Raw genomic sequence first — 26,467 nt, forward strand, 5'->3', positions numbered from 1 at the left:
TATGTTGTCTTTGTTTTTCTTTTTGTTTTTGTTTTACTGTGTCATAAGATTAATACTGACAATTACGATTTGGTTTCATGTACGCAGTTTCGCTTTGCAGATGGCATAGATGTCATACTGATCGTCTTTGGGACGGTGATGTCGGTGGCCCATGGGCTGGTGTTCCCCCTCATGTGTGTTGTATTTGGATATATGGCGGACAGATTTATACAGTATTCCGCAATATCTAAAAACAATACTCAGTACTTCAGTAAGTTGACAAAGACACTCACAAATAGTAACCAAACGTAATGACAAATGTTCCATCCACGTTGTCATCCCTATTTTCAGTTTCCACCAACAGCACCTTGCAGGATGACATGACCGGGTAAGAAACACAAAGTCAGTTTCAAACTCAGTGGGGCATATTCAAACATTCGTTTTTTCTTTCTTCTTTACAGCTTTTCGATTTACTTTGCCATCACAGGACTCTTGGTCTTGGTGGCAGCTTACATGCAGGTTGCTTTTTTTACACTGGCCGCTGTACGACAAATCAAACGCATCCGGAAGCGTTTTTTCCACAGTATCATGCGACAGGACATTGGCTGGTTTGACGTCAACGAGACGGGAACACTCAACACCCGTCTTGTTGAGTGAGTAACGTAAATGACATATTCTGTTCTGATTAACTCATTCACTGCCATTCAAGAATTTATTCAGGAATTGAAAATATGTGCCATTCTCGAATATGTTCGGGTTGTTTTTTCATGCTTGGGTGCCGATAAAGTGCTAGCCATGGCCTCTGGAATGTTTTTCTTTTCCACCAGGGGGCAGTATCTCCCTTTTTTCCATGTTAGCCCTGCGTTCCCGATTCAGCTGTTCTTCAAGCGCTCTATAAACCAATGTGTAGGTATTGCATTGTATTTTGGACAGCCGCCCTCATTTCAAGCTCATATAACTCCAGACCCATATGACTGAAGTACTGAATTTTTATGTAGTCCTAAAACTCAATATTATGTGGGTCTTGGAATTCTAGTGACAATGACAAAAACCCTGTGCACATGTCTGGCAGGGAATGAGTTAAAGGGGAAATGTGCAAAATACATATTTGCATTGAAATTAAATACCAAGTAGGTCGTACTTGGTAGTTAAATTTGAATGCCTACTTAATAGGCCATTGGTGAGCTGCCAGTTTCTGTGCAAACTGTTCTGAAAGTAATAATAATAATCGTCTTCTTCTTTTCCTTTCGGCTTTTCTCTCACACCAGCTACCTTCATGTCCTCTTTGACCACATCCATAAACCTCCTCTTCGGTCTTCCTCTCGGTCTCCTGCCTGGCAGTTCAAGGCTCAGCATCCTTCTCCCGATATAGTCACTCTCTCTCTCCTCTGGAGATGTCTAAACCATCTCAGTCTGGCCTCTCTGACTTTCTCTCCAAAGCCTCTAATATCAGTTGTCCCTCTAATGTACTCATTCCTGATCCTATCCAACCTAGTCACTCCCAAAGAAAACCTCAACAGCTTCAGCTCTGTTTCCTGTCTTTTCTTCAGTGGCACTGTCTCCAGTCCAAACATCATGGCTGGTCTCACCACTGCTTTATACAATTTTCCTTTCATCCTAGCTGGAACCCTTCTATAATAATAATAATAATAATAATAATAATAATAATAATAATAATAATACATTTACTTTCTTAAGCGCCTTTCAAAACTCACAAGGACACTTTACAGTCACGGGATTTTTTTTTTGTGCGGGTGTTCTTTCATCAGTCTCCCTCAAATTTTTAACTCATTCACTGCCATTCCCGAATTTATTTGGGAATTGAAAATATGACATGGAGCACCATTGCCGAATTTGTTTGGGTTTTGGTATCTCTTGAAGCGGGTGCTGATAAAGCACTGGTTGGCCTCTGGCAATGTTTTTCCCCTTCCATGAGGGGGCAGCATTTGCCCTTTGTCCATGTTAGTGCTCTGTTCCAGCTTCAGCTGTTGTTCAAACACTATATGAACCAATTATGCATGTATTGCACTGTATTTTGGACATCTGACCTCATTTCAAGCTCATATAACTCCAGACCCATATAACTTAGGAATTACAGTAAAGTCTCGTTATATCGATATCGGATATATCGATAGTCCCGGTTATATCGATACTATTTCTATGCACGCACGGAGAAAATTACATGCAAACAGGGTCGGATATATCGATAGTCCTGGTTATATCGATATTTTTACGGACTCCCTTGAATATCGATATAACGAGACTTTACTGTAACTCATTTATTTCTGATGACCCTTATAATTTAGGAATTAACTCATTATTTTCCTGATGAACGAAGTGAATCTAAGATTTCTCACATTGCAATGTTTATGTAGTCCTAAAAGTCAATATTCTGTGGGTTCTTGAATTTGAGTGAACATGACAAAAACCCTGGCACATTTTTTCACATGTCTGGCAGTGAATGAGTGAAAGTAGATTCCTCGCTCTGCTCCACGTGGTCTTAAAAATAATCAGTTTTGCAATGTGGTAGATATTGTCGTGACTTTACAATAATATTTGGTCATTCATTTGTCCCGGGCAGTGACATGTATAAAATCCAAGAAGGTATTGGAGACAAAATGGGGATGTTGATCCAGTCACTTTCCACCTTCATTGGATCTTTGGTGGTTGGCTTAAGCATCGGATGGAAGCTCGCTCTGGTTGTCCTGGCTGTGTGCCCATTGTTGGGCTTGTCAGCCGGCATATTCAGTAAGGTAAACTTCCCTTCATCCTTAAAAACAAACCTCTTCTTGCTTAGCTTGTTGGTCTTTCCTTAGGTGGTGACGTCCTTCACTGCTAAAGAACAGGCTGCTTACGCCAAAGCAGGCGCCGTGGCTGAGGAGGTGATTTCTGCCATCAGGACTGTGTTTGCCTTTAGTGGTCAGAAGAAAGAGATACAAAGGTTTGTGCGAGATGTTAATCCCAATGTGGGGCACCTCAAGCTACAGCCACGGTTAACCATTCGTTCTCAATTGCGCTTCATAGCCTTGCATGTTGAATCTTACTATTTACTGATGATGGATGTAGAAATTCTACACACTCCTGTTCAAATGTCACATTTGTTTTGTTATAATCATAATAATAATTTAATTTAATAATAATAATAATAATAATAATAATGCACTTCATTTATAAGCGCCTTTCAAAACTCTCAAGGTCACTTTACAGTCACAGGATGTTTTTCTGTGGGTTAGCAGCGGCAGCCACACGCGCCAATGTTCACTCAACCCGGAAGTAACTCAAATAGATAGAAAGCTAGCAAATAAGTAGCTAATAGCCAGCTAGATAATTAGGCAGATAGATAGCTAATAGCTTTCTAGATAGCTAATATATAGCCAGCTAGACAGCTAATAGCTAACTAGCTAGGTAGCCAGCTAGATAGCAATAAATCGTATACATTAGCGGCGACTATCCTAAATTGTTGTTTGGTTTAATGATGAATAAAAGTCTAGAAAGGTCTAGAAAAGTCTAGTTTTTATCGTCACCACATATCAATCAAATTCAAGTGGCTTGAAATTACGTGGATTACTGATAATCGGGTAAATACCGGTGAATTGTTAGTCGCGCTGAATAAGCTTAGTGGAGAAATGGCGACTAGACGGAAACAGTTAATTCCTGTCTTTTATTTCAATTATTTGACTATGATGACTGTTCTAATCTGAAACTTCATAGTTATCATTACTGTTGCGGCTTGGAATTGAAGCTGATTTATGTGGGACAAGATCTGTGAGACAATCTCTTTTCCTCAATGGATGCTCCATCTTGGTGTTTGCTCTAGACATTTAGCTTGTAGTAGACGTACACATTTCACCACTGATCCACTGGTGAAAAGGACACTTTGATCCTCTTTCATCTAAAACTGCTTCATACAACAAAGAGGGCGCAGAAAGTGCTTAAGATTGAATGACTGTCTGTGTTTTTTGTGTTGTTGTATTTTATTTTGTTGTTGTTTTGACTTCAAAATGGCGCCACAAGAGTGGCTGCCTTTACAGCAGCTCCTGTGTTTTGTTTTTCTACTTCTTTTCCTTTCCTCCTACTTTCATCACTTTGGTGGTTTGAAATATCAATTTGCCTTTAACATTTAGCTTGAAGTAGACATGCACATTTCACCTTGACGTCCCTGATCCACTGGTGAAAAGGACACTTTGATCCTCTCCTCTTTCATCTAGAACTGCTTCATACAACAAAGAGGGTGCAGAAAGCGCTTAAGATTGAATAACCCTGTGTCTTTTGTGTTGTGTGACATAATTTGTTATTTAGTTTTTTTTTGTTTTGACTATAAGACGGCACCACGGGAGTGGCTGCCTTTACAGGAGCTCATGTATTTTGTTTTTCTACTTCTTCCTTTCCTTTCCTCCTACTTTCATCACTTTGGTTGGTGATTTTTGTTTTGTTAAACAGGTATCATAAAAACTTGGAAGAGGCTAAGAACATGGGAATAAAGAAGGCGATAAGTTCCAACACTGCTATGGGTTTCACCTTCATGATGATCTTTCTGTCTTACGCACTGGCCTTCTGGTATGGGAGCATGCTCGTTCGGAGTCAGGAGTACACCACTGGAACTGTACTGACAGTGAGCAGACATTGAAAGAAATGTGAATTTTATTACAATGCACGAGTCCTCAATTCTCATTTTTATTGCTAACGAGAATGTTTTTGTATGAAGGTTTTATTCGCTTTGATTTTTGGCGCAATTGCATTGGGGCAGACCTCACCAAACATCCAGTCTTTTTCAAGTGCCCGAGGAGCTGCACACCATTTGTACAGAATCATTGATCACGTAAGGAAAACATGATTATCTCTTCCTATAATCATTTAACCACAAAATCTGATAACTGCATTTGTAAAATGGTGGTACGACGGCCAGATACAAGTTAAGGGTCTTCATCTCATGAGTGCTGGATTTTAATGGGTCAACAGGTTGCCAACCTCTCATGTAGCGTGTTATACAGTGATACATCAGCTAACAAACTAAATTGGTTCCCAGAAAGTGTGTGCAAGGTGAAAAGTGTCTTCCAAACATTAATTTCCTATAGGAAACCATTAAAAATGAGAATAATCCGTTTCCAGGTCCCCATAAAACATAATTTTCTACTAAATAAGATTTAAAACTACACAAAATACACCTCATTTTATGTATAATAAATGTGTTATTGTATTGTAATTAAATAAATAAACTGTACAGTATAATATAGTCATTTTACTTACCTTTGTGATGGTCGTTGATGTAGTTGCCTCTTGATGATATCCGTGTGAAGTTGTACTTACTCGGTGATAATACCCTCACACACTGTCCCCTACTAGCTGCTTTTCGTTAATCCAAATAAACATACGTTTTTCAACCTCTTCTATTGCCTGACCGTTGATTAGACAACACAGAAACACCCTTAGCCACACGTAGTTTTTCGATGATCTCCTTCTTCTGCTCGACCGTAATTTTCTTTTGTGTCCACTTCGGCTTAACACTAGCCTGTGGTGGGGTCTTTTTCAGTCTCAAAAAAGCTAATGTATCCACTCCATAACAACCACGTCTGCACTGAGTGCAATCAAAGAAAGTGGGCGTGGAAAAGTAGTCCGTCAGCCACGGTGGCGCTGTTCGGCCGTGTGGTTTGCAGTTCTTCCACCGAAAACTAGTCCGCCAGCCATTGTGGCGCTCCGTATGTTTCCCAAAAACTAGTTCGTATGCCAAGATATATTCTATTTAATGTTTGTAAGGCGAAAAGTTCATTAGGTAAAGCATTCGTAAGCCGACCACATTTTGAACCACATTTTGAACCACAACTGAAGAAAATGTTCCTTGACAGAAATCGACTATTGACAGCTACTCAGAAAACGGCTTCAAGCCTGACTCAATAAATGGAAACATAGAGTTTAAGAACGTCCACTTTAGCTACCCCTCCAGGCCTGATGTTCAAGTAAGCTTTCCATACTATTTAACTTCATCTTACAGAAAAAAAGAACTTTGCATGATTGCTCCATGATTTGCAGGTATTAAACAATATGTCCCTGAGTGTGAAGAGTGGACAGACCATTGCCTTAGTGGGAAGCAGCGGCTGCGGCAAAAGTACCGCCATTCAGCTGTTGCAGAGGTTCTACGATCCTCAGCAGGGATCTGTATGAGCGTATTTGTAAAAACTTAATAAGTTGTTCAACCAACAAGAAAATTGAAAAAGAATATCATTGTATACCCGACTACTTTGAAGGTTTCCATTGATGGCCATGACATCCGTTCACTCAATATCCGCCACCTGCGAGAGATGATTGGCGTGGTGAGTCAAGAGCCCGTCCTTTTCGCCACCACCATCGCTGAAAATATCCGATACGGACGACCGGATGTGACACAGACCGAAATTGAGCAAGCTGCCAAGGAGGCCAACGCTTACAACTTCATCATGAACTTTCCCGAAGTATGACTTTCTTCAGAACGATTTAAATTTTTACATCCTAATTTTTTTGTTGCTAATTATGAGTGTTGTTATCGAGCAGACGTTTGAGACGCTGGTTGGGGACCGAGGGACTCAGATGAGTGGAGGACAGAAACAGAGAATTGCAATTGCTCGAGCGCTTGTGCGTAACCCCAAAATCCTTCTGCTGGATGAAGCAACATCTGCCCTCGACGCCGAAAGTGAAACTTTTGTGCAGGCCGCGCTCGACAAGGTGCAAACAAAGACCCAGATTGTCAGAGATGTTCGGTTGGACACTGTGAACAAAGGCTCGAGCACAGGAAGATTGTCTTATTGATTGTCTTACTGCCGTCCATTCATGACCGACGTCCAACTTCTGATGCCCTCTGCCAAGCTATTTATTGAGAGTATATGCAAATTTAAGTGACACATGAGTAAAACAGTCTTCTTGATTTGAATACTACACCCCTGGACGTCCCAAGCACCAACAACTATAAAACAACAGGACGTAGACATTTTAATAGATTGTCCTTTCCATGAACTGATAGATTTGTAACCTGGCTAATGACCTCTTCCTGTGAAGGAGTTGACCCAGTCGTAAATTAGTCCAAGGCCAGATCCCCTACCTAACGATGACAGTTTCACAGGCTGTGTCTGTTCACCTCAGATTGATCCCAGATTTTCTGTGCTTCCATTCTAGGCCTTCTAAGCATGAAACATTTAAATATAATAACTTATTTTCTGTCTATTCTCTATCACAGATTCATTTGGAATGCTTCTTGAAGATTTTTTTCATACCGGTGGAATCTTTCTCTGTACAGGTCAGACTGGGTCGTACCACCATAATTGTGGCCCATCGCCTCTCAACTATCAGGAATGCTGACATCATCGCTGGCTTCCAAAATGGAGAGGTTATAGAATTAGGGACTCATAGCCAATTAATGGAAAAACAGAGTGTGTATCATACTCTTGTCACCATGCAGGTAACACTGTCATCAAAAGAAATTGGACACATTTGAGGGCAATTCATTGACAACAATGGAGAGTATACCTGTGTGGTGGTTTCTCCCTCTCCATTTTGTAGACCTTCCAGAAAGCCAAAGTTGACGAGCAGAGGAACAGTGAGCAGAATGAAAAGAGCCCCGTAACCATCATGCTTGACGATGAAGCTTCCCTGAAAAGAAGAAAGTTTACCCAAGGTTTTTCCTCAGCTGGTTTTGAGGGAAATAAAGAAGAGAAAGAAACATTGCTGGATGCCAAAAACCAAACAGAGGTTAGATTGGTTGACTTGACTTTTGATAAAATGATTAAAGTGAGGCATAATTAAGAATCTCTCCTCCTTTTTTAAGGATGAAAGTCTTCCTCCTGTATCGTTACTCAAAATTCTGCGTTTCAACCTTCCCGAGTGGCCTTACATTTTGATGGGGATCATCTTTGCTGCCATTAATGGATTATTACATCCGCTGTTCGCAGTCATTCTTTCAAAGTACATTGCTGTATGTTACAATTTATGTCTGGGATCGCAGTTTTCTTTCCCATTCTTCCTAAAAACAAAATAAGGTCATCAATTTCTCTTTCAAACTTCCAGGTGATGGCTGAAGCTGATCAAGAGATGATCAGAAAAGAAACTGATTTCCTCTGTCTCATGTTTGCTACTATTGGAATTGTCATTTTTTTCACCATGTTTCTCCAGGTAGGCATACATTAACACATAATGTACATGCATTTTATTTATTATTTTACAAAATATATTTGGCATGTTTAGTGCAACTCACGTATTTCTTTTATCTTTTTACCAAGTTGGAGCATAAAGCATCATCCTGGGTGTTTTCAATGGTATTTTAGCACATTGGGGCTAGCATACCGCAGGCTTGTGACAGTTTCCGGTGGTGCTTGTCGACAAGTTAGCTCAGCCAAATTTAAAATACTGTATTTTCCAGTTGTATTAAGTTCATCCTGTCTACTTGATATCTAATTTAAAACAGATTCTTATCTTACGACAATAAACTGTAAGATAAGAATCTGTTTTAAGGTGCGCCTTATACTCCGGTGCGACTTATAGACCGGAAAATACGATAAATCACTTGGTTGAAAAGTGAATCCGATGGTAACACTGAGGGAAAAAAATATATTGTGTTGCACACCTGATATGACTGTTTATGGGCATTATTCGGAGTTTGAGTTCAGTCTCCAGACAAGGAGCATCAACCCAGATAACACTAATACTATGACTGTCAAGGCAATTCGCTATAAGTATGAACACATTGTAAACATTGTTTTATTTTCTTACATGTCGTTTAATTTTCTCGGACCTCCATTTTGATGGGTGCAGAAGGAAGGCGTCGGTCACTTGAATTCATGTTATCGTCCAACTGTGTTTGTATCCGGAACTTTTTACAATTTACAGGGTTACTGTTTTGGAAAATCTGGAGAGATCCTGACGTTAAAACTGAGACTTGCAACTTTCAAGGCTTTGATGAGGCAGGTAAGTTTTAAAGAAAAAACAGGTCTTTTCGGTTTATTGTTCACTAAGGTTGCCATTTATTTATCAGTGTTTCTTAATTTAAAAAGGAATTACATTCTAGGACATTGGCTGGTTTGATGACCACAAAAACAGTGTTGGAATCCTGACAACAAGGCTTGCCTCAGATGCTGCTCAAGTTCAAGGGGTAAGGCATTTTTGATAATAATAATAATAATAATAATAACAACAATACCAATAATAATAATAATTATTATTAATAATACATTTCCTTTTTAAGCACCTTTCAAACCTCTTAAAGTCACTTTACAGTCACAGGATAAGTTTATCTGTGGGCGAGCAACGGCAGCCACGCGCCAGCGTTCACTCAACCCGGAATAACTCAAATAGATAGAAAGCTAGCTAGCTAGTTGACAGCTAGATAGCTATCAGCTAGCTAGGAAATGTTTCCTGACTCAAATAGCTAGCTAGATAGCTAGCTATCGAACTAGCTAGCTAGATGTAGCCTTGTTGTGAGGAGTTGGAGCTATTAGCTAGCTATCTAACTAGCTATCTAGATGTCAATGGCTAGCTAATAGCTAGCTAGATAGCTAATATATTTCCTGATTTGACTTGAAGATTGAATCGGTAAATTAACTTTCTCAATTTACCTTTTTAATTTCGTTTACAAAATTATTGTTAATTCTGACCTGTAATTTTATTTACGTATAAGACTTACGTATCAAGAATAGAAGAACTCAATTGCATTGCATGGCAAGGTGAAGGCCGCGCACCCCAGAAACAAGTCTGGTGTATGTTACCTACATAAATAAGACACAACCAGCATAAATTGTCACAGTTGAACACTTGATTAACTAAAATACGTCGTATGCATGTCACATGGCCTTTTTTCACAAAACATTATATTTATTTCCACAAAAACGTTGGCCTCCTTTTAGGTTACGGGACTACGCCTGGCCACTCTAGTGCAGAATATTGCCAATTTAGGCACTGGTGTGATTCTTGCCTTTGTGTACGGCTGGGAGCTGACCTTGCTCGTACTGGTGTTGGTGCCAATCTTAGCGGTAGCCGGAACTGTGGAGATGGAGTTGCTAGCTGGGCAAGCTGCCAAGGACAAGAAGGAGTTGGAAAAGGCCGGACAGGTGAGCATTTGCCATACCATATGATGGCTTACTCACCTACTTTTTGCCTCAGTACAGTACCATGTAATACCATGTCACATTTTCATGGTGCATCTCATCAGATTGTTACAGAAGCCATTGAAAATATCCGTACGGTTGCATCCCTGACCAGGGAAGCTACATTTGAGTCTTTGTTTCACAATAACCTGCAAGAGCCATACAGGTATGTGAGGGTCTCCATGAGCTGTCCATCAATGGGTGAAACAATTCTCAACGTGTCATTTTCAATGGTTTCTCCATAGAAACGCCCAGAAAAAGGCTCACGTGCAGGGTTTTGCCTTCTCTTTCTCCCAAGCCATGATCTACTTTACCTACGCCATATGTTTCTGGTTTGGAGCTTGGCTTGTTCAACAAGGGCGGATGGAAGTTCAGGGAGTATTTCTGTGAGTAACGAAATATTTCATGGAGCGTTGAGAGAAATAACCCCCACAACTTTATCGTTTACTTGATAAAGTCAGTAAAGTCATACGTTCTTCCTCAGAGTGTGTCAGAGATATTCGGTCGGACACAAAAGAACATAAGACATTTTAATTAGTTGTCCTTTCCATGAACTGATATATTTGTAACCTGGCTAATGACCTCTTCCTGTGAAGGAGTTCACCAAGTCGTAAATTAGTCCAAGGCCAGATCTCCTACCTAAGGATGACAGTTTCACAGGCTGTGTCTGTTCACCTCAGATTGACCCCAGATTTTCTGTGCTTCCATTGTGGGCCTTCTAAGCAGGAAACTTTTAAATATGATAATTTTTATTCTGTCTATTCTCTATCAAGAGTGATTATGGCTATTCTATATGGTTCGATGGCTGTTGGAGAAGCCAATTCCTTCACTCCAAACTATGCAAGCGCGAAAACGTCAGCTGCTCACATCATGATGCTTCTAAACAGGCAGCCTAGTATCAATAATCTCTCCCAGGAGGGACAGTCATTGGTAAGCAACAACAAGTCGCCAAATCGTGCACTCTAAAGCAGTTTACAGACTTATGGTATTGATAAAGTATCTGTCTGTTTTATTATTCCAGGACCATTTTGATGGCAATGTGTACTTTGAGGATGTTCAATTTAACTACCCCTCACGCCCTAATGTATCCGTCCTCCGAGGGCTGAATCTGAAAGTGAGCAAGGGAGAGACACTGGCGCTGGTAGGGAGTAGCGGTTGCGGAAAAAGCACAACCATTCAGCTTCTGGAGAGGTTTTATGACACCAAGCAAGGGAATGTGGTGAGAAAAGTTTTGGGTTGTTCGTCAATGTATCATTGTTGGACTTCAGAGACAAGATATTGTGGCAAATATTATGTACTCACAGGTTATGTTTTGTTTTTTGTTTTTTATCCGGGGTGTTATGACCCACCTTGTGATTTGATCCAATCATTTGCCTTCCAGATGATTGATTCCAGGAGCGTGAAAGAGCTGAACATCCACTGGCTGAGGTCTCAGATCGGCATTGTGTCCCAAGAGCCTGTCCTCTTTGATTGCAGCTTGGCTGAAAATATCGCCTACGGAGACAACAGTCGGACTGTAACCATAGAGGAGATCAAGGCAGCTGCTGAAGCAGCCAACATTCACAGCTTTATTGAAAACTTGCCAAAAGTAATCTCTTAAAAAGGATAAATTATTGTGATCAAAGCCTTTAGTTTCAATGACCCTGTTTTCAGTTACCATGGCCTTATTACTGAAAAGTGTCTTTAAAAATGATTTTCTTAACGTTTTATCGTCCATACACTCACTTTGATTTTGTTTCCTCGAGCAGAAGTATGCCACTCAGGCAGGCGATAAGGGGACCCAGCTGTCAGGTGGTCAGAAACAACGAATCGCCATCGCCCGGGCGATCCTCCGTAACCCCAAACTGTTGCTTCTCGATGAGGCCACGTCTGCACTCGACGCTGAGAATGAGAAGGTGAGTTTAACTCTTCTCATTTGGAATCGCTCCAAATTTGCCTGGCCGATGGTTAGCCAGATTGACTTCTGTCTTCTTAATTTTTACTCGATCCAGGTGGTGCAAGAGGCGTTGGACAAAGCTCGGCTGGGCAGGACCTGCATTGTCGTAGCCCACCGTCTGTCCACCATCCAAAATGCAGACCGCATCGCTGTCTTTCAGGGGGGTGTGGTGGTTGAACAAGGGACACATCAGCAATTGCTAGCCAAAAAGGGAGTCTACCACATGCTAGTCACCACACAGTTGGGTTGTGATAATGATTGAGTAGGCTTATTCAAGTTATTTTCTTAGGTCTTTAATTTCAAACAACAGTGGCTATTTGTTTGAATGTGTACTACCGTTTGTGAGTCAACAAGATGACATGCACAGGTGCAACTACAAAAATAGCCCTGGTTGGCTGATTCCATAGATCAGTGTTTTGCAAATTTTCTCATGCCATATGTATTATAAGAGAACATTTTCATGGGATTCAACTCAACAAAAATGTCCCCAAAATTTAGTATACTGAAATAATGTGTTCTTACCTTATCCCGTGTGAAATCTGGAACAGTGTTTTTCACACCATTTTTAGTGTTAATTGTAGTACTTTGTGAAAAATGATTCGTGTTATACAATTTCCTAATTTCAGGAAGGTATTTGAGTTTTAGTTGCTGAAAACTCCCATATTTTGAGTCCAGTTTTAGTGAAACCAAATTATTTTAACAAATGCACATTGTGTGTTACAAATTCAACAGATAAATTTAAAAATATACGACGAAATGTACGTTTTTATAGTTTATTAATCGCATGACTGCCACCTCCAATGTACTTGTTCTGTTTTCTTTCTTTTTTGGACAACAGAAACTGGTCGAAAATCGTACCTTTTCGACCACGTTTCAGACGGTCATTTAATCGTGTCAATGTGATAAAAATCTTTGCAAATTTGAGACATGAAAGTCACACAGGAGCTCGTAATTCAACGCTAGCAAAGCAAAGCTTTACCTGAAACTAGCTAGCAGCCCATTTCGCCAGGAATTTGGTGGAAAACTTAAAGCTTAACATGAAACTTACTCAAGCTGATTTTTGTGATTTACACATTTTGACAATCTGACAAACGAACCACGAACTTTCATGTTGAAAACTCGTTTTTACTCACGGAAGGGAAGGGCCATGTTCAGTTCGTCGCCATCTGGTTAGTGCCATGAAATCATGTAGTCAACGATAAAAATGAGACTGAGTTAAGTCTGTTTAATTGAACACTAAATTTGATATACTCTGACGAATGTTATTCTGTTTACTTTAATTGTCTACCATCTATTGGTAAAATATTTAATTGTTCTCCAAGCCACTAATAAATGTTGACATTGATTAAGAGACATTTTCAGATGAATCAAGTGAAAATGATTGAATATCTTTTGATAATTCTGGTTATGTCTTACTCTAATAGATCTGAAAGTGACATACTTCTTTGTATTTTGTATAATTGAATCAATGGGAGGATTTCATTTGGGTGGGAAAAGTAAGTGTAGATAGCTGACATTAATAAACAAAAAAAAAACATTATTTTTTTTGCATAATAGACAGTGGAAATCAGAAGAATTTATGACTGTTTTACTGAAAGACTGAAGTGGAGCATGCAAAATCTGAATTGCATTTGAGGAGATGGCTGCATGCCACGTATGTTGTAAAATATCATTTATGATTGCATTGGATTTACCTTTATTCGTCTCGCAGTGAAGAAATTTACACTTCACAGCAGCAAAGTTATGAAGGAAAGGAAGAAGTTGAAAAACAACATACAGAAGCTGCTGGAAAGGCAGCCACTCTTGCGGCGATCATGAGAAAATGCTCAATTTTGCAATTTTTATTGCACAAAATAGCATTTACTCATTATCACCACTGAAATATTGTGCCACACTGATGCCAATCCTACCTCGCATTGCTTTTATGTAGTTCATCTGGAATGACCAGATTAAATCTGCATGTTTTATACTCACAGAAAGTACCGCACGCTATTTGTATGAATAAAATTATTTTGAACAATATTTGCAGTCATTTTATAATGTCTATTCTCTTTCAACACCATTGTCGGTCTACCGGTTTCCCATCCACACCCCACCTTAGCAAGTTCAAGTTCATTGCCATTTCATTGTAAAGATTGTTTTCAACACTGTACTGAGAAGTCAGGAGAAATTTTGTAGCTTAACAGAACATGATAACAATTCTACTCCATGCCAGCATCAAACTATAGATAATCATATGTTCAAGCTATTGTTTATTTGGAAAAAAAAACTTGATAAAAGTTGTACATACCCAGTTCCATCATTTTTAGATGAGTGTGATGTCCTGGAGCAGGTTTTAAATTGCCGCAAAGAACCAAGTTTTAGAGTTGGTCATGATATTCGCTTTGCAATGACCATGTTTGTTGTTCTGCTAAGACCTCACAACGGCTAACATGGAAAAAAGAAAAAAATGAATGGCAGAGAGAGTTAACATATGCCTTTTTAGGATATTATTTCTAATTATTATCTTTATTTTATTTTGTTTTTTATTTTTTGGATAGTATGTCTCAATACAGTGTAGTTTTGGAAAACCCCTTTAGCGTAATTAAAATTGGTGTTGGTTGGGGGTGTGTGTGTGTGCACATTCACAAACCAAACATTCAAATCTCTGTCAAACACTGGAATATTAATGAGGGTGTGGAACACCAACAAGTATGCTTTCTTTTTATCTCTATCCTCTTGACATGTTGTTAATGCGAGCGACTGACATGGCTTAATTGTTCAGGAAAGGACCATTACAAAGCAAAAGATTTTCACCTTTGTTTTCATCTGAGAAAAGCTAAACAAATGGATGAAACAGACACTTTGGAAAAAAACTCAACGGATATTTATTTAAGGTAATAACTCAACCGTTTTTTTTTCTTTTTCTACGTAGCAACATTAGCAACAGAACTGACATCTCGAGGGAAACATTTGACATAAGTACTGTATTTGTTTTTGACTTAGTGATCACAATAACAAAAAGAAGGAGAAAAAGATACTCACAGTTGGCCCAATTGGACTGGTAAGTTTTCTGGTTTTTTTTCACATCAGTCTCAAAGTATTTTTTTAAACATCATTCACCGTTTCCTTCCTTCTCTCTTTGACACACGCTCAGTTCAGGTTTGCAGATGGCATCGATGCTGTTCTGATCGTCTTTGGGACCGTGATGTCAATTGTCCATGGGCTTTTGTTCCCCTTAATGTGTATTGTGTTTGGGAAAGTTGTAGACACGTTTATACTCCACTCAATATTACCTCAAATGAACAGCAGCCATGCCAGTGAGTTTATCGAGCGTGTAATAAATCACCATCTGACTTGACAAGTATTACACTTTATCCTTCATATTTTTAGATTCTTCCTTCATAATGCTGAACAGCACATTGCAGGACGATGTGATGAGGTAAGACCAAGTTTCGAAAGGTGAGTTAACCGGTGGCGGGCTGTGCAAGTCAACCCTTCAGTAGTGCTAAGGCTGAATCAATCCACAGCTGTGAGTGTGGTGTGATTTACTACACGTCCACTAGAAGATTCCGTTAGCCAGGAAATAACTTGAAATGTGAAGAATCTTAAGAAATATTGTCATCAAACTGTTCGAATTTTGGTGGATTCATGATAACCTCATAAAATTGCAATATTATTTGCTATATTTGTTAACTTCGGAGCTGTCCAACTTTTCTTAACTCATTCACTGCCATACACGAATATATTCGTGAATTGAATATATGACATAAAGCGCCATTCCAGAATTTCTTCGAGTTTTGTTTTTTTCTTGTTTTGGTGCCGATAAAGCGCTGGCCATGGCCTCCGGCAATGTTTTTTCTTTTCCTTCCACAAGGGAGCAGCATTTCCCTTTTTTAAATGTTTGCGCTTTGTTCCAGCTTCAACTGCTTTTAAAGCATAAGCCAATATGTATGTATTGCATTGTATTTTGGACAGCCACGCTCATTTCAAGCTCATATAACTCCAGACCCGTATAATTTAGGAATTAACTATTTTTTTCTGATGATAGAAGAGACTCCAAGGTTTCTTACGCTGCTTTATATTGTCCTAGAACTAAATTTTATGTGGAATTCAAATGACAATGACAAAAAAAACCTGGCAGTGAATAAGTTAATGACGTCCATCTATTCTTGAAAAGTCCCTTTTGAAAATGGCTTTAACAGTGTATCTGCAACCAAATCCATTTCTTCTCCTCATTCAGCCATTGTTGGTTGACAAAACCACGATTTAATCAACACAGCAATATATTTGCTAATGCAGCTCGCTACAGATACAGTGTGCTAGCTTTGGCCAGGATGCTCTTATCACTAGCGGTGTGTGATATTATGATTGGCTAGTTATTAGTCAATCATGTGACTAGCCAAACATAGTTAGCAAAAATGGTGACGTTTCCAGCGCCTACCAGCAGGCCTTGGGTTGCTAACTCCTACTCTGATTGGTTAAAGCAACAGTTTCATCAACATCGATTTTTATGCTCTAGGGTACGCGTTAAAGTCAAGGCCCGGGGGCCAGATCTGGCCCACCACATCGTTTTTTTCGACCCGTGAAAGCAAATCAAACATGTGAAATTCCATGATGCTTGCTAAAATTCTAACCAAAGGTTCATATTTTTGGATGTAAACCACAATATCAGGCATTATTCTTGACTTCAGATTTGAAAACTAGTTATTCATGAATTTGTTGTACGCTCTATATGTAATATGTGGAGGGGATTCAACAATCTAATTTCTTCCCCAAATTCATAACGGCCCTCGAGAGGAAACCATAACTACAATATGGCCCGCGGCAAAAAATGACGTTGACACCCCTGCTCTAGGGCCTGCAGAACTGATTGTGAAGGCGTTGGGGTAGATTTCTGACCCTGGTAACAAGTTATAGGTGAAATGTGATTGGTTTAATGCTTAAATATGAAAACACACATCTGGAAGCAGCACAAAAAGCGAAAAATAATGTAAGAAAGCTGAAAGACAATTTGGAATTATGTCATAAAAAATCACGGACAAAATATAATTCACATTAGTCTGTGATTCAGATATTTTTAGGCCATCCTGACGGATTTGAATGTAGCTTCACTTCACTCGTGAATAATACATGTATTCTAGATGATCTATATTTTACTCACCGAAATGTGTTTCTTCCATCGCAGTTTGGTCATCTACTACGGCATCGCGGGGACGGTGATTATGGTGGCTTGCTACATGCAAGCTGCTTTCTTTGCCTTGGCTGCCGGACGACAAGTGAAAACAATTCGCAAGCAATTTTTCCACACTGTCATGCGACAAGACATCAGCTGGTTTGACGTCAACCAGACCGCAACGCTCAACACTTGCCTCGTTGAGTGAGTAAAATACTGTACCTCATAACACATCTGTCAGATTCAGACGATATGAAGACCATGAAAGTGGAAGAGTCTTTCAAAAGGGACGGGGGGCAGATACGTTGGCATAGCCGGGTGGAAGCAGGTTTCTCTGCATAAACAAGAATAATAACAATAATAGTAATAATAGTAAAAAAGAGTCATAATAATAATAATAATAACCTGATAATATATATATAATAATGACCTCCTTCAAATTTCCGTTCCCTCTCGGTCCCTCAGATCCTCATCCTCCCTCCACCTCTGTGTGCCCTCTGCCCGTCTCACCACGATGGGGTGCAGAGCTTTCAGCCGCTCTGCTCCCAAACTGTTGAATTCACTTCCACCCAACATCTGTAACATTGACTCCCTTCCTACTTTCAAATCCCACCTCAAAACCCATCTGTTTAAAAATGCATTCATGGTCTAGTTTAATCAGCTTTTATTATTTATTATTTTATTTATGGTTTTCTTGTTCTGTGTAATGTTCTTTTTATTGTAGTGTCTTTGAGTGTCCAGAAAGGCGCTTGCAAATTAATTTTTTAATGTAATTTTTTATTTTATTATTTTGAAATATTAATAATTATTCTTATTTTTAAGAGCCTTTCAAAACTAGATTCCATATTACTTGTGTGTAAAAATAAAACATTTGGACTGATATTTTTGACTAAAACTTTGTGACTATGGTGAAGTCAAAAAGTGTTATGACCGATTGGCAGAGACATTAGTAGTCCAAAAATGTTTATGCTGAGGAAATTTGTGAAGTTTGTGCACAGGTGGTAAAAGTGGTGGGCGACTAAGGGAGAAAAGTATACTATCTGTATTTAAAGTCCTAATATCAATCCAAAATCACATTATTTACTGAATGACTCATTCTTTTTTTTTCTTTCGAAAATATACCACAAACACAAATATACAGCAACTATAATTGATGAACATGCTCATTTGCCTGTACAGTGACGTCTATAAGATCCAAGAGGGTATAGGAGATAAGCTGGGAATGCTGATCCAGTGCTTTTCCACTTTCACCTTATCCTTCATCATTGCTTTAAGCATAGGATGGAAATTCGCTCTGGTCATCTTGGCTACCTGCCCCCTAGTTGGCTTGTCAGCTGCACTTTTTAGTAAGGTATACTTTATCCATCCATGTCTGGCTTTGATGTAAAAAAATTGAATATAATAAAATCCTGTCATTGGCAAGTTTTTATGGCTTTCTTTTTAGGTGCTGTCATCATTTGCGTCAAAAGAACAGGCTGCTTACGCCAGAGCAGGTGCGGTGGCAGAGGAGGTGCTTTCTGCCATCAGGACCGTGTTTGCCTTTAGCGGTCAGAAAAGAGAGATCGAGAGGTTTGTCACTATCTCATGCTTTAATATGTCTCTTAAGAGATCGTGCTGGTGTCTTAAAAAGGTTTCTGCTCTCCTGTGCCAGCACACAAAGTCTTCAGTTCCCTCCAAAAGTATTTGGACGTCAAGGAGGGGTAAGAAAGAGAGAAAGAAGGGCGGGAGTGAACGAAGGACAAAGAAAGAAAGTCGGGGGGAGGTAGGGAGGAGGAAAGGAGGGAGGGAGGGAGGGAGGGAGGAGGGAGGAAAGAAAGAAAGGAGGAGCGAGGGGGAAAACGGATGGAAGGAAGGAATGAAGGAAGGAAGGAAGGAAGGAGGGAGGAAAGGAGGAAAGAAGGGAGAGACGGATAGGGGGAGGGGGAGGAAAGAAAGAAAGAAGGTAGGAAGAAAGAGAGACAGAGAGAAAGAGAGACAGAAAGAAAGAAAGAAAGAAAGAAAGAAAGAAATTATCCAAGCCAAACTAAACAACTATGTCAGCAACAGAAGGAAACATAAATCTTCCTGTACGATGAAGCCAAATCCATGCGTTCACCACATTTTTTTTCAATCAAATGTCTTTTCATTCAAATTCTTTGATGTTTATGTCACTTCACAGATATCGTAACATTTTGGAAGAGGCAAAGAAAACGGGAATGAAGAAGATGCTTAGTTCAAACGTGATTATCGGCTTTACCATCATGATGATATACCTCTCATATGCTTTGGCCTTCTGGTACGGGAGTACGCTCATTTTGAGTAAAGATAAAGAATACAGCATTGGAAATGTACTCACAGTGAGTAGAGAAATTGCCTGATTTAAAATAAAAGTTATCGGATTCAATTTGAATGAACAAATTGAGATAATAATAATAATAATAATAATAATAATAATAATAATAAAATTCATTTGTAAGCGCCTTTCAAAACTCTCAAGGTCACTTTACAATCACAGGATCAGTTTTTCTGTGGGTGAGCAGTGGCAACCACATGCGCCAGCGTTCAATCAACCTGGAAGTAACTCAAATAGATAGAAAACTAGCTAGCTAGCGACCAGATAGATAATAGATAGCCAGCCAGCTAATTCACAGCCAATAGATAGCTAATAGATAGCCAGATAACCAGCCAGCCAGCTAATAGATGAACAGATATGGCAGCATAAGAAACCTTAGACTCTCTTCTTTCGTCAGAAAAACGAGTTAATTCCAAAATTATATGGGTTCCTGAGTTATCCGAGCTTGAAATGGGGGTAGCTGTCCAAAATACAATGCAATACATACATATTGGATCAAGCACTTGAATAAAATACATACCTGCCAACTTCTGAAACCAGAAAAGCCAAGTACAGTGATATCTCGGTTTACAAACGCTTTAGTTTACAAACTTTTCGCCTTACAAACATTAAATTCGTGACAATATAATCTTGGCATACAAACTAGTTTTCGGTAAACGAACCTAACCACACGGAGCGCCACGGTGGCTGGCGGACTAGTGGTCGGCGGAAGAACACCAAAACACACGGTCGAACAGCGCACGGTGGCTGGCCGACTAGTTTTCCACAACCCCTTTGAGTGCAAACAGGTTTGTTATCGAGTGAAGTACTTTTGCGATTGTGGGACTGAAAAAGACCCCACCACAGCCTAGTGTTAAAGGACTACCGACGTCTCCGGACAAGTTGTGTCCATAATTTGTAAAATGGCTTCAAATGACTTCTACTGAGCGTATTTTACAAAGATTCCACCGCATATAGCTATATTTTACGTTTTAAGACTCGTTACCATTCAATAGCACATTTATTATACATAAAATAAGGTATATTTGGTGTAGTTTTAAGGCTTATTTAGTATAAAATTACGTTTTATGGGGACCTGGGAACGGATTATTCTTATTTTTAATGGTTTCTTATGGGAAATAAATGTTTGGCAGACGAACTTTTCGCCTTACACACACTTTCACTGTAACACACACTTTCACGTCACTGTAATGTACGGCGTACGACAACTTTTATACGGGAATTGTAATCATTTATACGAGCAGCTATTAGCCAAGGTTGATAGGTATAAAACTCAAACTCGCCTCATTTTCACCTTTTCTTGAGCGAAGTCTCACTCCTGGAAATGCTTGGGAATATTCCTCACTGTAGTATTTTTTTTACTTTTCACACTTGTTGATTTGACTCCGACAGATGCCATTACACGACAATGATAAAAACTATGCTAATTCTTGAGTCGCAATTGCACGAATGAGCTGTCACTCTGGATTCCAGGAAAGACCCGTACCACGCGCATGCACAATTCATCTAAAGGAAGCTAACAGCTAGCACTGTGCCGATCACCTGTTCTCGTGTTTTGAATTAACGTTGAGTACAGTACTTACTATTTTGACGATTTTGGATGAATTGTTTTATTGGAAACCGTAATTTACATTATTAACCCGTAAACCGGAATGGGATCATGAAAGCTGTAGTTTTTACGGCAAAACCGAAGTCGTTGGCAGATATGCAAAATAGTGTGAGATGCTGATTTGAGATCACAAACAATTCATAACACAGACACTAGAAATATAAATGTCATTTCCCCCCTAAAGGAAATATTAAAGTTAGAGAGTTTGAATCCAATAATGTTTTTTGTCTTTAAGGTTTTGTTCGCATTGCTCATTGGAGCATTCGCATTGGGAGAGACCTCACCTAACGCTGAGTCATTTGTCATTGCCCAAGGAGCTGCATACCAAGTTTACAACATCATTGACAGTGTAAGGAAAGCTTCATTTGTCAACAATACATTTCATTTCTAAGCGCCTTTCAAAACTCTCAAGGTCACTATACATTGTATTATTATTATTATTATTTAGTTTTTCTGTGAGCGAGCAATGGCAGCCACACGCGCCAGCGTTCACTCAACCAGGAATAATTCAAATAGATAAAAAGCTAGCAAAGTACCTAATAGATAGCCAGATAGCTAGCTAGAGAGTTAATAGTGATGCTTGTTGTGTTGCTACCGCTTAACAGCGAAAGAAAAGTTAGCGTAAATTATTAAAACTTTGAAAATGTTTTCTTCGTACCGTCTTTCTTTATAAACATGCGGTTTATAGACAGGTGCGGTTTATGTATGTACAAAATGGCTTTTCCTTTAAAAATGTACTGAGTGAGGCTTGTAATCAGGTGCACGCTTTAGTCTGGAAATTACGGTAACTAGTTTTCAAATCTGAAATCAAGAATCATGCTGCTATTGTGGTTTACATATGACAATTTGAAATTTTGGTTTGGATATTAGCAAGCATCATGCCACTTGACAAGCTTGGTTTGCTTTTGTGGGCTGAATAAAATGATGTGGCAGACCAGATTTGGTCCACGGGCCTTGACTTTGACACCTGTGATGTAGATTTTAGGCGATAGAGAGTACTGAGCTGTTTAAAAACTAAAAACTTTTTTTTCTACAGATCCCGAGCATTGACAGCTATTCGGAGAGCGGCCTGAAGCCTGATTCGATCAGTGGAAATATCGAGTTCAAGAACATCCACTTTAACTACCCCTCAAGGCCAGAGGTTAAAGTAAGCCTCATTGACACTGTTCAATTCCATCCAACATATTTCTTTCCAGAATGGTCATTCATCTCTTACAGGTATTAAGCAACATGTCCCTGAGTGTGAAAAGTGGACAGACCATTGCTTTAGTGGGAAGCAGCGGTTGCGGTAAAAGCACCACCATTCAGCTGTTGCAGAGGTTCTACGATCCTCAGCAGGGATCTGTATGAGCATATTTGTAAAAATTTAATAAGTTGTTCAACCAGCAAGAAAATTGAAAAAGAATATCATTGTATCCCCCTTTAAAGGTTTCCATTGATGGCCATGACATCCGTTCTCTCAATATCCGCCACCTGCGAGAGATGATTGGTGTAGTGAGTCAAGAACCCGTCCTTTTCGCCACCACCATCGCTGAAAACATCCGATACGGACGACCGGATGTGACGCAGACCGAAATTGAGCAAGCTACCAAGGAGGCCAATGCTTACGACTTCATCATGAACTTTCCCGAAGTATGACTTTCTTCATAATTTCATCTGATTTTATGATTTATTATCAGTGTCTGAAACTCATGACAAAAAGTTAGCGGACACCCGGGCAGACAACTCTGAAAAGTTGCCCGCCCCATTTTTCACAACTTGAAACACGATAAGACCACTAATGGGCAAAAAGAAAACATTGTTGTGAAGTATAAGGATTTTTTAAAGTAAGGAAGTACCTACCACAAATGCTCCCTTGCTTAATTTATGGTAAATATCCCTTGCAAACGATTTAGCTCCAGTTGTTGTTTGTCGTCATGGTGCACAATGTTTGCATTGCGTGGCCTCCTCTTTCTAAGCGGCTTTCAAAACTCTCAAATACACTTTTCAGTCACAGTGTAGTCAGAAGCACGAAACAGGCTTCTGATTGGCTGCCGGTTCCGAGCATGCAAATTTTTTGCATACTCGGCACCGGCAGCCAATCAGAAGCCTGTTTGACAATTTGCATACTCGGAGCCCACGTGGCGGTTTGCCTGTGGTTTTAGCTTGATTGAATGAAACAAACGTTTGATTTGAAAAAACATTTTTTTTTTCTTGAAGAAGTTGTCGGCCACCCGGCCCGAGACGTTTTGAAAGTTGTTCGGCCGACGTAAAACTTGTACGCCCCGGGCCACCGAGCAGACGCTATTTCACTGTGATTAATATGAGATATTTTTTGCCAATAATTAGTGTTGTTGTCAAGCAGAAATTCGAGACACTGGTTGGCGACCGAGGCACTCAGATGAGTGGCGGACAGAAACAGAGAATTGCAATCGCTCGAGCGCTCGTACGGAACCCCAAAATCCTTCTGTTGGACGAAGCAACATCCGCGCTTGACGCCGAGAGTGAAACTGTTGTGCAGGATGCGCTCGACAAGGTAGTGAGACCCGACCTGTATATTATTCATGAACTCATTCACTACCATTCGCAAATTTATTCGTGAATTGAAAAACATGACGTGCAGTGCCATTCCCGAATTTGATTGGGTTTTGGTTTTTCTTGCTTGAGTGCCAATAAAGCGCCGGGCAGACCTCTGACAATGTTTTTTCACATCCACAACAGGGCAGATTTTCCCTTTTTTTCTCTGTGAGCACTTTGTTCCAGCTTCAGCTGTTCTTAAAGCAATATATAAACCAATATGTATGTATTGCATTGTATTTTGGACAGCCGCCCTCATTTCAAGCTCATATAACTCCAGACCCATATAATTTAGGATTTAACTTTTTTTCGTGGAGCGCCATTCTCAATTTTTTTCGGGTTTTGTTTTTTCTTGCTGAGAGGGGGGGGGTGCCGATAATGCGCTGGTCAGACCTCTGTCAATGTTTTTTCTTTCCATGAGGGTAGAACATTTGCCTTTTATCCATTTTAGCGCTTCAGCTGTTGTTAAATCACATTATAAATCACTATGTATTATTATTATGTATTTTGTACAGCTGCCCCCATTTCAATGTCATTTTTTCCTGATGAAAGAAGAGAGTCTAAGGTTTATTACACTGCATTGAACGTTTATGTAGTCCTAAAACTCAATATTCTGTGGGTCCTGCAATTTAGTGACAATGACAAAAACCCTGGCACTGGAGTGGTCACATTTTTGCACATATCTGGCAGTGAATAAGTTAAAAGAAAAGGTAGTTCTAAGCGACTTTCCACAACTTTTGTCCACGACATATTTCAAATTCTCCATATCCAAGTCATAGATCCCGTAACCGTGTCACACATTTGCACAAACCCAAATCTTTTCTATCACTTGTGCAGGTTAGACTGGGTCGTACCACCATAATTGTGGCCCATCGCCTTTCAACAATCAAAAATGTTGACATGATTGCTGGTTTCCAAAATGGAACAGTTGTCGAGGTGGGGACTCATGACCAGCTGCTGGGAAAAAATGGCGTTTACCATACTCTCGTTAGTATGCAGGTAAAACTGAATAAAAAGTTAAACTTAAAAAGAAAATTTATGAATATGATCCATTTTTTTTTTTGCTTTTCTTCTTCCTTGCAGACATTTCAGAAAGGAGCGGAGAAGGATCCGCAGAATGGTATGCCGACTAAAAAAATCCAAGTCGACAAAACGACCTCCGAATCTTCCGCATTTAGGAGAAAGTCGATCAATAGTTGTTCCTTTTCTGGTTTACAACAAAACAAAGAGAGTGAAAAGTTGGTGGATGACAAAGGCATTAAAGAGGAGGTGATTTTGGAGATGTACACATTTAGCAAAGATTCAAGTGCGGTATAATTTAGCGCTCTCTCTTCCTTGACTACAGGATGAAGATAGGCAACCTTTTTCCTTACTTAACGTGCTGCGTTTCAACCTTCCCGAGTGGCATTACATTTTGGTGGGGATCATCTCTGCAGCGATTGTTGGAATCATCCAGCCCATGTTTGCGCTCATCCTCTCAAACTTCATCGGTGTAGGTTCTAACTAACCATCAAAGTAGAGTGTCCTTCATGTACAGTGATACCTTGGCTTACGAATTTAATTGGTTCCCATACAGAGTGTGTAAGGCAAAAAGTGTGTATCCCAAAAAATTAATTTCCCATAGGAAACCATTATAATGAGAATAATCCGTTCCCAGGTCCCCATAAAACATAATTTTCTAATTTTCTAAGCCTTAAAACTACACAAAATATACCTTATTTTATGTATAATAAAGATGCTATGGTGTTATAATTAAAGGAATAAACTGTACTGTATAATAAAGTAGTTTTATTTACCTTTGTGATGGTCGTTGATGGCTTGATGGAATGGAGTGGCCGGTTTCCTCAGCATTAAACACTTGATGAGGAACGTAGCCTTCTTCTTTCACCACCTTGTTCCTCATCAATTGCGTTCTGTTCAGCTGAGTTGATAGCTTTTTGCATCAAGTGTACAGATGGCTTGTGCGGGTTATTTGTGGAGCCTGATTGATGGGATATTTTAACCTTGCAGTCTACACTATGCCTTTGAACTATCAAACGAGTGCAAATTTCACTGTTTTCTTTTCCATTTTCTCATTCTCTCTCTGTCGTCTGCCTGTCTCTTTAATGTTTAACGGCCTCACTCTCTCTGTCTCTCTCCGTCTGTAACCACCTCCCCTCACTGCTGCATTATTGACCAATCACGTGGCTTTAACTGAAGACCGGGGGCGGGGAAAAGAGGACAAAAACAGTCAGCTGCCATTTTGTTTGAACGGGCTCATTCGTGAACGACACGTCACTCATTGTGACGCTCTGTGTGTACCCTGAAAAAAAGGTTGTATGCCAAGGTAAAATTTAACGTAGGTAAACCGAAAAGTTCGTAAGCCAAGGGGTTTGTAAACCGAGGTATCACTGTATTTGATTTTGGGTTCCAAAAGAAAGAAAGGACATCCTATGCCAAGCATTGAATAAACAAAGCTTCTCTTTCATACTTTCAGGTGTTTACCAGTGTTGATCAAGAAATGATGAAAAAGAACGCAGATTTTCTTTGTCTTATGTGTGCTATTCTTGGATTTGCATCGTTTTTTGCCAAGTTTCTACAGGTAGGCGTAACTGACATTCATATCATTAATTACGTAATGTTTGGACAACCTTGGAGTAAAAAAATCAAGTTGTTGGTCTTTCACTCTTGACAGGGGTTCTGTTTTGATAAATCTGGAGAGATCCTGACTTTGAAACTAAGACTTGCAGCTTTCAAGGCCATGATGAGGCAGGTAAGTGGGAAAATTGATTGCGAGGGAATGAAAAGTGACCAAGAA

At 39.6% G+C, this 26,467-nt stretch overlaps 2 protein-coding genes and 1 long non-coding RNA gene across 4 annotated transcripts in view; 2 read left to right on the forward strand and 1 right to left on the reverse strand.

The window, feature by feature from the left end:
* The window catches only part of LOC148896793 (ATP-dependent translocase ABCB1-like), a 17,301-nt gene extending 3,261 nt beyond the window's left edge, over window positions 1-14,040 (forward strand). For both annotated transcript variants that reach the window (XM_088998945.1, XM_088998946.1), the window contains exons 4-28: window positions 88-250; window positions 331-367; window positions 441-632; window positions 2,561-2,732; window positions 2,796-2,920; window positions 4,420-4,591; window positions 4,685-4,798; window positions 5,823-5,933; window positions 6,007-6,132; window positions 6,222-6,425; window positions 6,505-6,675; window positions 7,244-7,405; window positions 7,507-7,695; window positions 7,772-7,918; window positions 8,011-8,115; window positions 8,830-8,907; window positions 9,008-9,091; window positions 9,843-10,046; window positions 10,148-10,248; window positions 10,328-10,468; window positions 10,856-11,012; window positions 11,104-11,301; window positions 11,464-11,670; window positions 11,831-11,977; window positions 12,074-14,040. In XM_088998945.1, the coding sequence (XP_088855071.1) occupies window positions 88-250; window positions 331-367; window positions 441-632; window positions 2,561-2,732; window positions 2,796-2,920; window positions 4,420-4,591; window positions 4,685-4,798; window positions 5,823-5,933; window positions 6,007-6,132; window positions 6,222-6,425; window positions 6,505-6,675; window positions 7,244-7,405; window positions 7,507-7,695; window positions 7,772-7,918; window positions 8,011-8,115; window positions 8,830-8,907; window positions 9,008-9,091; window positions 9,843-10,046; window positions 10,148-10,248; window positions 10,328-10,468; window positions 10,856-11,012; window positions 11,104-11,301; window positions 11,464-11,670; window positions 11,831-11,977; window positions 12,074-12,280 (3,714 nt within the window). In that variant the 3' untranslated portion in view covers window positions 12,281-14,040. The remainder of the gene's footprint in view (window positions 1-87; window positions 251-330; window positions 368-440; window positions 633-2,560; window positions 2,733-2,795; window positions 2,921-4,419; window positions 4,592-4,684; window positions 4,799-5,822; window positions 5,934-6,006; window positions 6,133-6,221; window positions 6,426-6,504; window positions 6,676-7,243; window positions 7,406-7,506; window positions 7,696-7,771; window positions 7,919-8,010; window positions 8,116-8,829; window positions 8,908-9,007; window positions 9,092-9,842; window positions 10,047-10,147; window positions 10,249-10,327; window positions 10,469-10,855; window positions 11,013-11,103; window positions 11,302-11,463; window positions 11,671-11,830; window positions 11,978-12,073) is intronic.
* The window catches only part of LOC148896794 (uncharacterized), a 17,695-nt gene continuing 3,057 nt past the window's right edge, over window positions 11,830-26,467 (reverse strand). Inside the window, exons 2-5 of the long non-coding RNA XR_016115331.1 lie at window positions 17,396-17,507; window positions 17,162-17,262; window positions 14,309-14,445; window positions 11,830-11,963 (exon numbers count right to left, since the gene is read on the reverse strand). This is a non-coding gene — a long non-coding RNA (uncharacterized LOC148896794). The remainder of the gene's footprint in view (window positions 11,964-14,308; window positions 14,446-17,161; window positions 17,263-17,395; window positions 17,508-26,467) is intronic.
* The window catches only part of LOC148896795 (ATP-dependent translocase ABCB1-like), a 17,634-nt gene continuing 5,929 nt past the window's right edge, over window positions 14,763-26,467 (forward strand). The window contains exons 1-18 of the mRNA XM_088998949.1: window positions 14,763-14,894; window positions 15,004-15,061; window positions 15,155-15,317; window positions 15,391-15,439; window positions 17,186-17,377; window positions 18,353-18,524; window positions 18,618-18,742; window positions 19,332-19,509; window positions 21,350-21,463; window positions 22,151-22,261; window positions 22,333-22,458; window positions 22,543-22,746; window positions 23,459-23,629; window positions 24,508-24,669; window positions 24,754-24,939; window positions 25,016-25,162; window positions 26,147-26,251; window positions 26,345-26,422. Coding sequence (XP_088855075.1) covers window positions 14,845-14,894; window positions 15,004-15,061; window positions 15,155-15,317; window positions 15,391-15,439; window positions 17,186-17,377; window positions 18,353-18,524; window positions 18,618-18,742; window positions 19,332-19,509; window positions 21,350-21,463; window positions 22,151-22,261; window positions 22,333-22,458; window positions 22,543-22,746; window positions 23,459-23,629; window positions 24,508-24,669; window positions 24,754-24,939; window positions 25,016-25,162; window positions 26,147-26,251; window positions 26,345-26,422 — 2,391 coding nt within the window. The 5' untranslated portion in view covers window positions 14,763-14,844. The remainder of the gene's footprint in view (window positions 14,895-15,003; window positions 15,062-15,154; window positions 15,318-15,390; window positions 15,440-17,185; window positions 17,378-18,352; window positions 18,525-18,617; window positions 18,743-19,331; window positions 19,510-21,349; window positions 21,464-22,150; window positions 22,262-22,332; window positions 22,459-22,542; window positions 22,747-23,458; window positions 23,630-24,507; window positions 24,670-24,753; window positions 24,940-25,015; window positions 25,163-26,146; window positions 26,252-26,344; window positions 26,423-26,467) is intronic.

Source organism: Hippocampus bargibanti, linkage group LG06, assembly GCF_051943395.1.
Source record: "Hippocampus bargibanti isolate YZ-2025 linkage group LG06, ASM5194339v1, whole genome shotgun sequence".
In the NCBI taxonomy this organism is placed as follows: domain Eukaryota; kingdom Metazoa; phylum Chordata; class Actinopteri; order Syngnathiformes; family Syngnathidae; genus Hippocampus; species Hippocampus bargibanti.